The sequence below is a fragment of the Humulus lupulus genome, chromosome X (genome assembly GCF_963169125.1).
Source record: "Humulus lupulus chromosome X, drHumLupu1.1, whole genome shotgun sequence".
NCBI lineage: Eukaryota > Viridiplantae > Streptophyta > Magnoliopsida > Rosales > Cannabaceae > Humulus > Humulus lupulus.
In genome coordinates this window covers 172001030-172017748 of record NC_084802.1, presented here as the reverse complement: position 1 = coordinate 172017748, position 16719 = coordinate 172001030, and the positions used below count along the sequence as shown (strand labels likewise).

At 38.2% G+C, this 16719-nt stretch overlaps 1 protein-coding gene across 1 annotated transcript; it reads left to right on the top strand.

Annotated features, from left to right (window-relative positions):
* The first annotated feature begins 494 nt into the window (after positions 1-494).
* On the top strand, positions 495-1492 carry LOC133806453 (uncharacterized). The gene is made up of 2 exons (XM_062244552.1): positions 495-781; positions 952-1492. The coding sequence occupies exons 1-2, from the start codon at positions 495-497 to the stop codon at positions 1490-1492; spliced, it is 828 nt and encodes a 275-aa protein (XP_062100536.1).
* Positions 1493-16719: the final 15227 nt, after the last annotated feature.

The window sequence follows — 16719 nt, the reverse complement described above, 5'->3', positions numbered from 1 at the left end:
CTTGGGTCCTCACCAGGAAGTGAGGGAGTCCACCGTGGGGAGTGCTACTGGAGAGGCAATCCCCGAGAAATAACAGGATGTGTCACAACCCCCGAGATGGCGGGCAACAAGAGTGACCATCCAGGAACCCTCCAGCAACCCTCAGGCTGCTGCTGCCCCTGCCCAACATGGGAAGGGCAATCGAAAACTCCCAGAGTACACCGAGCATGTACTCGAGTCTTCCGAAGAGGACGGTACTGACTTCTCACTTTTAGATAACTTGCCCATTCTCTATCATTTATTTGACGAGGACGACAACTTTAGATTTGCGATCAGCAATTTAGATTCAGACTTCTTCGAGCCAGAGAGTGAGTGTAGCAGTAGTTCTATAAATAATGTATCGACCAGTAATAATAGCTCAGGTATATTACTTAGAATTTCCTTTCTCCTTATTCCCTTTCTCTTTTGAATAACTCAAACTATATTGTCTGATCGTTTGTTTCCATCCTGCAGTCATGCCTTCCGGAGAAGCCTTTGATCTGTACGCTGATGATGATGCTCCTCTAAGCAAAAAGAGAGCGAGCAGAAGGCATCCTGGGGAGGGCAGCAGCGATCCTGCTAGGAAGAAGGCTCGAGCAGAGGATCCTCCAACACCCCATGTTGCGCCCACTCCTTCTATGAATATGACGCCTCTTCCCCCTCCTCGCAATAACCTTCCTCCCGAGCAGGCAAGGAAACCTTCAACAAATGACCTGCTGAGTGTCGCCAACGCCACTCAGGAGAGGATACAAAGGCTTTCATGGCACTGTCGTAGCTAGGAGGCCTTCTCGCACCTTCCTCCGCTACCGCACAGCCAAGTCATCAGCCGCGGACTGTCTGAAATTCTCATCGTAAGTTTTCCTTCTTTCTTTAATTAAACAACATTTTCTTTCATTGCCTCTGGCTGGTTTACTGTTCTTTTTCTGTTCGTAGGGTATCCTCACAATGGGGCATGGCTACTGCTGAGCTGAGGAGAAAGGCTAAATTTGCTGAGGAGGTCAAGGCGGTCGAGGCCAGATATGCCGAGAAGCTGAAAGCGGCCGAGGAGAAAAGTGCTAAACTGGGCGAGGAGCTGAAGAACCATCAGGAGGCATTGGTTAAAATTACTGAGGCCAAGGAAAAGTATAAGGAGGCTTCAGCGTTGAATTTTAAAGAGGCCTCCAAACTTCAGGATGACCTGGTGATCAGCAGGAAAGAAACCGACGAGCAGGAGGAGCGCGCTAATTGGCTCGAGGAAGCCAATGCTCGCAACCTGGAGAAATATAAGGGAGCAGCATTCAAATGCTTCTACCTATTCTGGAAGAGCAACCCACGGGATAACTTTGACTACCTCCCAGAGCATATGAAGCAAGCTGAACTGGCCAAGTGTGCTGCTCGCCTGGAAGAAGAGAAGAAAGTTCAGGAGTCTCCTGAGATTTCTTTGGCGACGAACATTGAAGGCGCCGAAGAGGATGCTGAGACCACAATCGATTAGCAGTCCCAGCAAGATCCTCCAGCTGCTCCTGTCGCTCAATAATTTTATTTGTAACCAGGACATACGAACCATGGTTCATGATGTCAAGACAATTTTCGCTGCGTAGGGCAGCTTTCTTTTAACTATTAGTTACATCCTCTACTTATAGGCTCACAACTCAACTCCTTTCCTTGATTCTCTCCACCTTCATTCAACTAGTTTTCAAAATTTAAATCTCCCTCCCACTCTAAGATTTCGGCCAGCACTAGTTTTTACCTATTCCAAGTGCTACAAACTCTCACAACATGCCAAATAGCTTCCAATTGATTAAAAAATGAGTCAAATTCCCAACTTACCCACCTTTTTAGCCTACACTCCCATAACCATGCAAACATCTTCAAAATGGTTCAACAAATTTTCAATTTGGTAACTTGACTTAAGCTTAGTGTGACACCTATGTAAAATTCAAAATTTAGTCTAAATTCTTGCCTAAATATGCTCCACATGCCTATGACTAATTAATCTTCAATTTTGTTCTTAAAAATAACTCTTATACTTAATAAATAATTTCACAAAAATTCCACCTAATAAAACTATAGGAAAATTCGGCCACACCTAATATTTTAAATAATTGGGACTTAATTTAATGCCACATGTAAAATCCTTGGACCACCAAAATATGTGCATTAAAATTATATTGTAATTTAATTAAAAGTTTAAATTATACACTAATTTAAATCATATGCTAAAATCTTATAAATACTAACTAAAATAATTATAACTATCCAAATTATAATTATTTTCTAAATCATAAAATCATATCCTTAAAAATAAATATTTCAAACTTAAAGCAATTCTTTTTAATTTTTACCACCCAACTAACTATAAACTATAATAACTAACATATAGTCATAATTAAGGAGAAAAATAATAACATTGGTTATTACAATTATGACTGGAGAAAAGTTGGAATAATAAGAGAAGATGAAGAATTTATTGTCTGACAATTTTCTGAAACTATTTTGAATCACCATTATCTTTCTCATTATCAAATAACATATATATAGAATATATATTACATTATTACTCATAATAATAATAATAATAATAATAATAATAATACAATCATAATGATGATAGGAATTGATTTAGGTGATATCTAACTTACCAAATTTGAAAAAATCTATTTTTAAATTATTAATTTAATAAATAAAAATAATATCGATACTTTATCAATATCATATACATGCATGGCACAGTTCTTGGACTGTGTCATGCGTGTAGCATTATTCCCTTTTAGGAAATATTGCATTTTTTCTATTTGCTTTTATTTAATTAAATAAATCATTCCCACAAAATATGGTATTACCATTTTAAGGAAAAGATCACAAACATAATTCAAATTTAAATTTTAAATTCAAAATTCATATTAATAATCATCACTATCATCATCATTTTAAAAATCAATAAATCAAAACTATTTTGACTTACCATTTTTATTTTCTCCTACTCAAATAAAATAATTTATTTATTTATTATTCTATATATATTTAAAAAAACTATACATTTCAATAAATAAATATATTTTCAAAATTTAATAATTAATTGCAAATTAATTATTTAACCTCAATTATCATATAATTGTATATTTGATCCGAAGAATAAAATTCTTCTCAAATTTTCAAATTACAGTTTTACCCTTGTATCAAGTCTTACCTTGGTATGGTGTTGATAGAGCCACCATGAGGACCTATGGACCTATAATTTCAAGCTCCAATAAATATTATATTATTAATCAAAGCTCTTTGATTAAATAATTATATTTATTATTATCATGATTATTCCACTATAAATATGAGATTGAACTCTTGATAATTATAGACATATATTTACAGAGTACTTTATTAAAGAATAAAGTGTCCATTGATATAATCATTACTTACAACATTAATCCTCTATTAATGGTTCATAATTAAAAGGGAATAAAATTACCGTTTTACCCTTTTAACTATATCTAGAACCTAGTTTACTGTTGTCTTTACTAGTGAAGGTTGTGTCACAAGAAGTTTGAGACATGAGCGCTCATAACCTTTTCAGTTCCAAAAGTCAACCCAATAGGGGGCCATTATTCAATCTATAAGAAGGTATAAATTCCATATATGTTAAACTATGTCCCCAGTCATATGTATCATTCTGACAAAACAATTATTTCCAGCCTGATTATTCTGACAAACCTTAACACATGAATCTGAGGATCAGAAGACATATATAGGAGTTCATAGTAACCTCAGGATTAAGATCATCTTCTATATGATTGTCGTTTGATGTGTTTGATTAATACTACGAAATAGTGTTTAAATAAGAATTAACGAATCACATCTGGTCCAGTTCTATATGTCACTATATATAAAGTACCTTCACTAAAGTGTCCTACTACACTAGTGACCCGGATCTAGGTCACTTGTATTCATAATACCAGTGAACAGTACTAGCAGTAATTAATCTAAAGATTCCATAACTTTATTTTACTGCGAACTATTTTAAGTTCATTATCTCAATCTCGGTCCTTCCATACCAATATGATATTAAGACCACATAGATGAACTTTGTGTTGGGTTTATACCCTTAATAAAACCATATTTCTTATGTAACACGTTATTATTATCAGTAAAAGAAGTAGAAATTATTTTGTTTATTCAATCACATTGTTAGCTTGTTTTCTTACATGTTTATTCAATTAATACAAACATTCATAAAATCTCAAACATATGGATAGTTACAAATATAGTGACTAGGTCCCAATGGATTATAGTTGTAATTATATGTTAAAAAAATGAGTCCTAAGATTAGATCAGTGCATTGGATTTTCATTGATTAGGAAATCTACGATATGATGTACTTACACATTCAGGGTGTGATGTCTTGTCCAAGGCATTGACCAAGCAGATATGATCAGATGTATTTGGTTACATCGGATTAGGACCGATATTAATTATTGATTGATAAATAAGTATCGTTGTTATCGAATCTAATCGCTCTCACAACGTTGACCATAGGTTAAGTCGTTCTTAATTCTGAGTGATAATATTCTGCTAATTATATTATATAAATCTTTTGACTTGTTCGTTACCAGCTTACCCTATGGTCTATCCCCTACTTACATCTTGGAGATTTAGTAGTGTAATTGAGTGGGAGTATTATTCATAGATATGAAATCTATAACTTCTGTATGAGAAGTGAAAAGATGATTTCCTTAATTGATTTGTTCAAAAGGTTAAATGATTGAGATCTCATTTCTGTGATTAAGTTCACAGAAATATCATTTATAATGAACTTAGTGGGAGTTAAGGATAAAATACTGATGAGGGGTAAAACGGTAATGTGCACCCAGCTCGTTAGTAAGTCATCGATAGAGGATTGACTAACTGTAATGGTTATAATAATGGATAATGTATTTATGGTTTGGAAAATACATTCTATCAATTCAAGAGTTCAATTTCGAGTCTATAGTGAAGTCACAAGAAATTGATGAGGTAGTGATATTATTCATAAATAAATTCACGGTAACTTATTGGAGCTTGATTTCATGGATCCATGGTCCCTGCATCACCTTTGAGTAAATCATCTAGAATGTCTCAAATAATTGATTTAATTATCAATTAGGATTTTTTAAAGTTGACTAGGTAAATTTTAGAAAATTTACAGAGATATGAGATTTAGAGAATAAAAGAGAATCTTTGGGTAAATTTATTAATAGTGATAAATTGGTGTCAATATAAATAAATAATATTAAATCAAGTTTTAAATTATGATAAGTTAATATGAATAAGGATTTTATTAATTAATTAAAAATAAATAAATAAAAGGTTTTTAATTTAGGCCCATTTGAGATTTAAATTCAAAACAAAGAGATTGGGCCCAAGCCCATTTGTGGGAGCCCAAGTCTTTTATATTTTTGTTTATTATTTTAATTATTTTAAATTTAAATTTAAATAAAGCCCATTAAGTTGCCTATATAAGGAATATGATATCTAGGGTTTTATAAATTAGTCTCAATTGATTCATTAGGTAAGTGAAAACCTAGACACTCTAATCCTTTATTAGCCACTATCTCTTCTTCTTTTCTAGATCTCTATCTCATGTGTTGAGAACTAACACACACTAGTTCTAGGTTGATCAAAGGATTGGTGAGGATGGTTGTGTTGCTATTCTAGTTCAATCTCTTGATAATACTCTGGTACAGAAAGGAATCAAGAGTTAGAGAGATTGAAAGAAGGAGTTGTTCCAGTTCCGCTGCGTCCTCGTAAGTTTCTACATCTTTGTATTTATGTTAATTTATGAATCTGATGTTCATATGTATGTCATATTATTCTAGTGTTTGGAAAAATAATAGGAAGCATGCATCTAGATTTAAATTCCAAGATCCTACACTTTGGAATTTTTTGATCTTTACTTAATATTATCAACATAATATCGGACATATTCTATATATATAATGATTCAATTCAATTATTTATTTCATTGAAAATATTTGTCAACTACAATTGTTTTAAGGACACTATTCCCAACACACTCTCTCAATCCGCCTACTCTCTTTCTTTGTTTTTGAGGCGATGGATATGATTATTCCTCCTTCTAATACTGGCTAATGCATGGAAGTACTTTCAATTTTGATTCCCTACTTGGAGCCAAAGTTGCTTTGATCTTTGTCTCTAGAACACCTCCCTTTGGGTCATAATCTCAATTCTTCTGTTATTTTGCATAATGATAAACCCCATCACTGTTACTTCTACTCTTATACTGTTTAAGGGCCCCCTTTCCACTCTTAATTCAATCTTTGAAGTTACCAGTACCTCCTTCACCCACTTTGATAAAACTTCACTACAGACCTTCACCTTTTCTTGATTGTCCATTGTCGTACAACCTTCCCAACTTTCTTGTACAATTTTTTGGTACATTGGCTCTCTAAGCCATGCATTCTCAAATCTAAATTGTCTTAGACTCAATGTTTCTTGCCGATAACAGGGGTCTAAGAGAAATTGACAATGGTTTGAAGAAGTAGGCGTAAGATTAATTAATTTTTCTGACACAAAAAGCTCCAACCAACGCTAGGAAGCTAGCGCTCTGTCCAACCTAACCTCCACCCATCTATCTGAGCCACTCCCTTTCTCCCATATAAATTGTGTTAGGAATTGTGGCCTTGAAAGCTTATGTATTGGACAATGTTTTATGAAGTAAATAGTTGTAACGTCCCAAATTTTCTAATAAGGCTTAGGGCCTTGATTAGAAGTCCAGGATGGAAAATTATGTGATATATATGTGTGTCTATTGAGAGATAGGAAATCAAGTATATTAGTTGTGTATATATTTAGTTTCTGAATTTAGAAATTGATATGATCTTGTATTTATGTTAGAATATCTTGTGAAGCCTATATAATTGTATCATATTCATCTCAATAAAATATACAATTCCCACCATTCTTCTAAATTTCTTTATGGTATCAGAACTATAAGCTCTATTCTCTCCTTCTTGAAACAAAAATTGTTCAAGCTTCGATTGTCTTCTCCTGCACTGCTAGCCTCTGTCCTCTGTCCTCCTTCAGTTAAAGAACCAGGAGCCATCACACAGAAGCCTGTACACGATTCCATCGTAGCCCAGAAAACTTAGGAGACCTATGCACAGCCTTGTCACAGCCCACAAACCCAGGAGGCCTTCTCACAATCCTATCCCTGTCCTGCGAAGTCCTCAGACGATCTCATAATCACTCTTGGTAGTCTCGACATTTTTTTTTCTCTCTATAAACTTGAAATTTCTTTTCAGATCTCCTAGTGATGGCCACCATCAGTGAAGAGCTCTCCTTTCAGTTCAGCAGCCCAGTCAGTTCCCTTCAACTATTGAACACCACTTCTCCAGCCCCAACTCAGTCCATGGGTTCCGTGGGACCACTTTATATCCATTACAGTGGCTCCATCCATATTACGACACATAAACTTGAGGGTAAAAATTAGTTGCAATGGGCCCAATCTGTGAAAATTTTCATTTATGGTCGCGGAAAAATAGGTTATATCACTAGTGACCTCCCTGCGCCTCCATTGACTGATGCATCTTACAAGGTATGACAGGCTGAGAATTCAATTCTGCTTGCTTGGCTCATTAATTCTATGGATCCGAAAATCAGTCGCAGGTATCTATTTTTTAAGACGGCTAAGGAGGTGTGGGATGCTACTCGAAAAATGTATTATGATCTCAGGAATACTTCTCAAATATTTGAAATTCACACGAAACTCAAAGTTATCAAGCAAGGTAATAAGACTGTGACTCAATATTTTTCGGACTTACAAGATTTATGGCAGGAGCTCGATCTGTATCTCGAGACCACACCTCTCTGTACTGGATGTAGCATAATCCAGAGACAACAATTGGAAAAGGAACAGGTTTTTGAGTTCCTTATTGGGTTAAACAACAATCTTGATGAAGTCCAGGGTCGTATAGTCAATCGTTCTCCTCTACCTGATACCAAGGAAGCTTTTTCTAAAGTCCGTCGTGAAGAAGCACAACGTCAAGTCATGCTTACTATTTCTGAATCCCAACCTGTTGATGGCTTTGCTCTCATTTCCCAATCTGGTTATTCATCCTATGGAAAATCCGATCCTGATCCACATTCAAACTGCAAGGGTGAACGACCCTGGTGTGATCATTGTCAACGCCATGGACACTCCTGCTCCACTTGCTAGGGGATTCATGGAAAACCTGCTAATTGGACTCCTCGGTGTCAACCTGAGAGGAAAGCGTACCAAACACAGAACCAAGGCATCACTGATATTCCACCAGACTCTGCCTCACTCCCATTCAGTAAGGAACAACTTGTACAATTGTATGCTCTCTTGAATCAGTCCTCTTCCTCGGGTTCTGGGTCTCATAGTGCGTCTTGTTCTATTGCCCACTCTGGTAATTTTTCCTCTGCTCCCACTGACTCTCAAACACCTTGGATATTGACTCTGGCACCTCTGATCATATGACCAGTTTGTATACTTTGTTTGAATCCTATACTTCATGTTCTAATCCTTCTAGTGTCAAAATAGCAGATGACACGCTCTCTCCTATTGTGGCAATTGGTACCATTAAATTGTCGGCTGATTTAATTCTTAAATCTATCCTTCATGTTTCTTCTTTAACATGCAATTTAATTTCTATTAGTAAGTTGACTACTGATAATCGTTGCCTTGCTAAATTCCTTTCCAATTCTTGTCAATTTCAGGAACTATCCTCGGGGAGGATGATTGGCAGTGCTAGGATTCATGGTGGACTTTATTTCTTTGAAAATCATCAACAAATAATAAAGCAACCTAGTTCGTCTAGTTTGGCTTCTACTTCTGTTTCTATAATAAACTTTGTTTCCATTTCAAACTCAAGTAAAATTATGTTATGGCATTATCGGCTTGGTCATCCAAGTTTTTCATATTTAAAACATTTGTTTCCATTATTATTTTCAAATAATAATTATAGTTCTCTGCAATGTGATATTTGTCAATTGGCTAAACACACACGAGCTGTATTTCCTCCAAAACATTACACTCCAACCAACCCTTTCTCTTTAATTCACAGTGACCTATGGGGACCTTCAAAAGTCACCACTTCTCATTGTCATCGATGGTTTATCACTATTGATGATCACACCGTCTTACTTGGTCCTCAAACACAAGTATGATACATTTCATGTGTTTAAAATTTTCTATAACATGATTCAAAAACATTTTCTGATTTCTATTCGTATATTACGAATGGATAATGGCATAGAATATTTCAATTCTATCTTAGGTCCCTACCTATTTGAAAAAGGCCTTATTCATCAATGTTCATGTGTCGATACCCCTCAACAGAATGGCATTGCTGAACGTAAGAATCGTCATCTCTTAGAAGTTTCCCGAGCTCTACTTTTTACTATTCATGTTCCTAAATACCTTTGGGGAGATGCTATCCTTACCACCGCCTATCTCATTAATCGTCTCCCTAATCATCCACTTGGCTTTTGGACACCATATTCTCTCCTTTAGATTTTCTATCCCCATCTATCTTCAAACAGTCTTCTTGTCAAAACCTTTGGGTGTACCACTTTTGTCCATATCCATCCTAAGGATTGCACCAAGCATGACCCTAGAGCCCTAAAAGATATCTTCATTGGTTACTCTCCTACTTAAAAAGGCTATCGATGCTACTGTCCTCTTACCAAAAAAATCTTTGTCTCCAGAGATGTCAGTTTTTTTTTAAACCACTCCATACTTCTCTCCCACCTTGCTTCAGGGGGAGACCAACACTTATCCAGAGAATGAAGCTCAATGGTCATGGGTATTAGAATTACCTTTGAGTCAATCTATAATCCCATCACATCCCACAGACTCATCTCTTCGAGAATCCAGTCACCCTCTGGCAGATCCAAATTCAATAGATCTTGGCTCATCTTCTGAGTCAATAAAAATGGATGCACATCCTCCAAGCCAACAACAAGAGTTGCGTGTTTATTCTAGAGGACAAAGAAATAACCAAACCATGAATCCTCAACACAGTCAGGAAGCCAACCCGATGGTAGATCCTCTTCCTCCAGATGAGTCAGGTAATAATCACTCAAACACTGATCTAGACGTTCCTATAGCCCTAAGAAAAGGAACTAGGTCTTGCACCCAACATCCCATCTCCAAGTTCATCTCTTATTCAAAATTGTCATCTTCATTTAAAGCTTTTACTTCTAGCTTTTCAGAAATTGTCGTTCCTAGGAATATAGAAGAAGCACTTAATCTTCCCGAATGAAGATCAACTGTTCTTGAAGAAATGAAAGCCCTTATGAAAAATGAGACTTGGAAATTAGTTGAATTACCTCCTGAGAAAATGGTAGTAGGATGAAAATGGGTGTTTACTATCAAGTATAATGCAAGTGGATCTGTCAAAAGGTACAAAGCTCGGTTAGTTGCAAAAGGGTTTACACAAACCTATGCGATTGATTATACTGAAACCTTTTCTCCTATTGCTAAATTCAATACTATCAGAGTTTTACTCTCGCTAGCAGCCAATCTAGATTGGGAGTTACATCAGTTGGATGTAAAATATGCCTTCTTAAATGGAGAGTTAGAAGAAGAAGAAGTTTATATGATTCAACCGTCAGGATTTGAAGATACTCCTAATTCCAAGATTGCCTGCAAGCTCAACAAGTCACTCTATGCCCTGAAACAATCACCTCGGGCATGGTTCAATTGATTTTTGAAAGCAATCAAAGGTCTTAGGTACTCACAGGGCCAAACAGATCACACTCTATTCATTAAACACTCAGGAAAAGGCGAAATAATTATCCTGATCGTGTATGTTGATGATATAATCGTTACCGGTAATAATACCAAAGAGATGATTATGATCAAAGGATTGTTGGCAAAGGAATTTGAAGTCAAGGATCTTGGAGTATTAAAATACTTCCTGGGTATGGAATTTGTTAGGAGTGAAAGGGGTATTTCTGTATCACAAAGAAAGTACACTCTTGATCTTCTAAAAGAAAATGGAATGCTAAGCAGTAAACCTTGCAAAAACTCCAATTAAACTTGGAGATAAAAAATGAATGTTCATGGGAGATCTAGTTGACAAGGGGAGATACCAACAGTTAGTTGGAAAACTCATTTATCTCTCACACACTAGACCCGACATTGCATTCGCCATGAGTCTAGTAAGCCAATATATGCATGACCCTTGCTAAGGTCACCTCAATGCCATGTATCGAGTGTTGGGGTATTTAAAGAAAACACCAGGAAAAGGGTTATTCTTCAAGCAAGCTCCTAAACGGACAGTTAAAGCATTCACAGATGTAGACTGGGCTGGATCGATTGATGATAGAAAATCCACATCTGGCTATTGTACTTTATTATGGGGTAACTTGGTAACATGGAGAAGTAGGAAGCAAATTGTTGTTGCAAGAAGTAGTGTAGAAGCAAAATATAGAGCCATGACCCATGGAGTGTGCGAAGCAATTTGGCTAAAGAGACTATTGGGGAGTTAATGATTGAATATGAAGCTCCTGTTCAACTTTACTGTGACAACCAGTCTATTATTAGTATTTCTCATAACCCGATACATCATGATAGAACAAAGCATGTAGAGGTGGATCGTCACTTTATCAAGGAGAAAATTAATGGAGGTGTTATCAAAATTAGATACGTGCACACAGGCCAACAACTGGCAGATATTCTTACCAAGGGATTATTTGAAAAAATATTTGATTTCCTTACACACAAGCTTGGACTCATCAACATCTATAGTCAAGCTTGAGGGGGAGTATTGGCAGATAGGAAATCAAGTATATTATTTGTGTATATATTTATTTAGAAATTGATCAAATTTTGTATTTATGTTAGAATATCACGTAAAGCCTATATATTTGTAACATATTCATCTCAATAAAATATACAATTCCTACCATTCTTCTAAATTTCTTTAGTGTCATTATATGACTACGTGAGTTATATTATAATATGACTAGATATGCATGTTTAGGTGTATTAAATATGCATGTGGGCCCGTTCCTTATCAGAAGGGAAATTTTCGTAATTTGGCTCGCTACGGGTATATTCGGAATATATGTGCATATATGTGATATATGTGTGAGAACACATTATTATGTGGATATATTTGGGTTACTTGGCATGAGGCGATCCTAGGGAGCAAGTTAGCAGAAAAGTCACAACAAGACCAATACCCAACTCGGGGTGAGTTAAGGGGTATTTTGGGTATTCAGTACATTACCAGGATATCGAGTAATGAGAATAAATATTCGAGGATATATTCGGAGTTAGTGAGATTAGGAGGGAATTTTGGAGATTTTGACCATTTTACCCTCAGGGACATTTTTTGTACCCCGAGCCTCAGGAATTACTTAGAGTTACTTGAACTCTAAGTAACCTCACAAATACAGAAACACAAACACGTTCACTTAGAAAAACTCTCTCAACACTTTCTCTCTCACGTGTATACTCACTATCTCTCTCTCAATCTTTGAAATTCTTGCGATCCAAGGGGAAATTGAAGCTAACATAGGCTCAGGATTGCTTGGGGAAAAGCTTAGCATCGTTTTGGGTTACAGAGGTAACGATTTCTAGCCTTAATTCTCTGTGTTTTCTCTAATTTTAGCTAAGTTTTAGAGTTTTGAAAACTCAATCTGACTTTGGAGATTTGATGAGGTTTTGGCCAAGTTTAAGCTTGGGTTTTGTGGGTATTGAGGTGCTGAGTTGATTTTGAACTTTGTCTTTTTGGATTTAGCTATGTTTGGATAGGTTTTCAGTGAGATTTGGCTGGAGAAATGAGGGAAAATTATGGGTTTTCATGTCGAGTCGCAACCTAGTTCTTGGGGTGTCATGGCTCTCATGACTGAATCCCTTTTGAGTCGCGACGCTTGTAGGGGCTCGCCGCGGCGCGTATGGTCCAGAGGAGAGCCCTTGGGCCCTCTGACTTGGGGTGGGTTGCAACCCTTTTGCCTTGGGCCACACGCTTGAAGGGCTTTTGAGCCTCGAGAAGGTTTTGAGTGCAGGCACTCAAACCTAAGGGCTCGGGATCGATTCTATTACCCGATTTAGTAGAATTCGATGTCCCGGAGGCTAGGACTCTGTCCGAAAGCCTCTATTTGCTCGTTATTGACGGGATTCTATAATATTGTTGTGCCTAGGTTATCACTAGGGGCTCAGAACCTAGATCGTGCTTGAGGGTCGTTCTTATTATTCATTGCACTCAGACCTGAGTTAAGAAAACTGTACCCAATATATGATATATGTGAATAGGGCTTGGTCCGGTTGTTAAATGTAATTATGAATAGGGCTTGGGCCCTTGAGAATGAACGTGATTAAGGTTATGTTTGTGCTCGTTGATTAATCATGCTTGAATGCTCTGTGTATGGATAATTGTTTAATGGTTATTTGCATTGTTTGCGTAATTAGGGCTCAACCCCATTAAGGAACATGGTCATTACTGTGTACGTATTTAATTGGCTAAAATATATGATTAACATGTATGCATACTTGTATTGTCTGAAGTATGCTTATCTGTATTTGTTTTTCTGGTTATCTTAATATCTGGTTAAGGCATTGACTTATTAGTCAAGGGCGACAATAGCACGCTGTGCACTGGTCGAGAGGCTTAGGCCTAATCAAGGACATACTATTACGTTGGCCGACCCTATGTTCGTTTGGAAAACAAAGCGCTTGGCTAGCTCTATGGCCACTCAGAGCTAGGTCAAAGGGCCCTGGGTGACTTTTTGGTCACATAGCTAGTGCATAGGGCCCTGGATTAACTCTATGGTCATGAATTCAGGGCAGCGGCCCCCAGAATGATCCTATGGTCATTTATTTGTAATTGTATGCATGCAAGAGTAGGTTATTACTGCTGGGCATGTTGGATATGCATCTAGAGTCTGTACTTATTGTTCATGCACTTGTTTATGGTTTTCTTGCTGAGCCTTGGCTCACGAGTGCTATGTGGTGCAGGTAATGGGAAAGGAAAGCTAGACAAGCCATGAGTTGGAGAGCTTCGGTGGCAGCGTGTACATATGCGGCTGCTCGACCACCATGGCTGGGGTTATCTTGGAGGAACTAGGGTTGTAACCCTTATTTTTGTCGCTTAGTTCGGCTAGTTGTAACTTTTGATCTGTAATAACCCTTTTAAACATCTATTAATGTAATTGTTTACCCAAGAATGGACTACCCAATGACGTGGCAGGATTGATCTACATGTGGGAAACACGTGGTAGTTTTAAGTGAACATATCCTCCTCGACCCTCGATCAGGACCATTGGCTTATCAAGTAATCAAGGGCAACCAGGCTGGTTTCATATATTCAGTTATTTCCTTTAAATATGCAATCTTGTAATTACGTATTAATTACAATTTTCATTATTGTTTAGATACACATGTATTAAATGTAATTAAGGCCCATTGGCCCATGAAAACCTCCTTGAGCCTATAAATAAGAATCAAAGGGCTCAAGAGAGGGGACTTTTGCTTTTCGAACGTTTGGCTTGAGAACGCTTAAGCTAAGAGATTCCAAGAGAGAAAAATAGTGTTGTTATCCATCACAATTGTATTTATCTGAGATCTAGTGAAACTCGTGAACCCAAGTTCATTGATCACTGTTCTTGGAATACTACACCAATAAGAACACTAAGTGGACGTAGGTTGTTACCATTCTATTGGGGCCGAACCACTATAAATCATTTGTGTCATTTATCTTTTTGTCTGGAGTTCTTCTCATTTTTCATCTTACTTTATATAGTTTATCTAACTCCGTGTCGTTGGCCAATTCGAGGGTCAACATTTTGGTGCTCTCGTTTAGAGTTCAACTCAAGACTTCCAGAAAAATCAAATGGCGAAAACATCCAGAAAGACGGGACAAACCTCTGGTGCTGCATCCACCCAGCCTCCTCCAGCAAATGTGGCTGAAGATGAACCACAGTTGGATTTCAGAGGAGATGGATTATGACACCTGGAGGATAACACTGAGTGTGTTGCAGGAGGAGTTAGCCAATCTGAGGGCTAATCAAGAGAATGTGGCCGAGACAATGGTGTTGCAACAGAGAGAAATTGACTGTTAGCGTCAAGAATTGAATGAGTGGCAGGCTGACATGGACCGCTGATAGAGAGATGCCATTGCTGCCCTGGAAGCAACCATTCAGTTTGCCCGGGGACAACCAGCGCCAACTTCTCAACCGGATCAGCCACCAAGTGCACCACCACAACAAGGCCTAGACCCAAGTCCTCCACCTCAAACGGCAAGCCCTCAGAGGTCAGAACAACCTCCTGCGACTCAACAGGATATTCCATTTCAAAACCCTGAGCAGCAGCCACCTTCTCGTTCTGGTGGAGATAATCCCCAGCATCAAAGGCAGAATAGGGTCGGGCAGCCTCCCCGAAGACCTAGACGCCAAACTGCTAAGGAATCGAACCCACCGAATAGGGGACATCTTCCTTTTGCTAGCAGAAGACAAGTTGAGTCAGGCTCTGCGACCAAGGCTCCCCCATGACATAATAATGCCCGGGGACCCACCGACCAGTGCAGGCCTCTCCCTGACGCTCGGGACATGCCAGCGAGAGGAGGTGATAGTGCGATCAGTAGGTCGCGACATAACCAGTCACATTTTTGAGATGGACACGACTACAATGAGGTTGATTCCGATAGAGGAAATGTTGGTTGAAGACAAGGAGAGAGGGGTGGAGAACGGAATCCCCCACTAAGAGAAAATAGGCCTGCGAGCCAGAACGCTGGGGGTAGCCTAACATCTTTGATTGGTTGGGTGCTAGCAAGCAAAGGCGTAGAGATGATGACTTGAGGGATGTGCTCAACGATAGGTAGGAAAGGCACGATGAGTATGCTCCTCCAGCACCGGTAGCCCCAGTAATACCAAATGCAGTACATGCCCAAATCGATGTGCTGAATTAGGTCGTACAGTAGCTAGTGGGGAGTCAAACATCCAACATCGAGTATGATCAGAGAAGAGGCACTCCATTCATACAAAGAATAACGATGGTAGAAACCCCAAGAAAATTTAAGATGCCAGTATTGCCCAACTTTGATGGATATGAGGACGCAGTATCTCATGTGAATAAATTCAAGATACAGATGGACATCCAGAAGGTGTCGGATGATGCTCGCTGCAGAATCTTTCAGGCCACCTTGTCTGATACTGCTCAGGAGTGGTTTTTCAAATTCCCTCCTGCTAGAATAGTGTCATGGGAGATGTTTGTAAAGGAGTTCTACGGGCAATTCTATGCTGGTCGAGTACATCCGACTGAAGCCAACCAACTGGTCGAGATACGCCAGAAGGAGGGAGAATCCTTAAAGGAATATGTCCAGCATTTTATGCGATCGGCAGCTGGAGCCAAGATGGTTGGCGATGAGGGGAAAATGATGGCACTTACTGCTAGAGTGCGGTGCCACTCACCCCTCTAGAATAGTTTAAGGAAGAATAGGGTGAAGAGTACCCAAGAATTCTTGGATCGAGCAAACCGATACATCAAACTCGAAGAGGCGATTGCTAACAAAGGGAATTCACCTACAGGAGATAAGGGGCCAAAGGCAGATCCCACCAAAGCCACCAATGGGCCAGATAAAGCCAACGACAACAACTAAAACAATGGGAAAAATGGTGGAAAAAGGGCAAACAACGAGCCATCGACATATGAGAATAAGCGCCATAAGGGTAACAGATACGAGCCAAGATTCACCAATT

What these genes read in the sequence shown, in the direction of transcription:
- LOC133806453 (XM_062244552.1), top strand. Translation starts at nt 495, where the DNA reads ATGCCTTCCGGAGAAGCCTTTGATCTGTACGCTGATGATGATGCTCCT. An exon ending in AGGATACAAAGGCTTTCATG is followed by an intron (nt 782 to 951) that starts GCACTGTCGTAG and finishes TTCTGTTCGTAG; the next exon opens with GGTATCCTCACAATGGGGCA.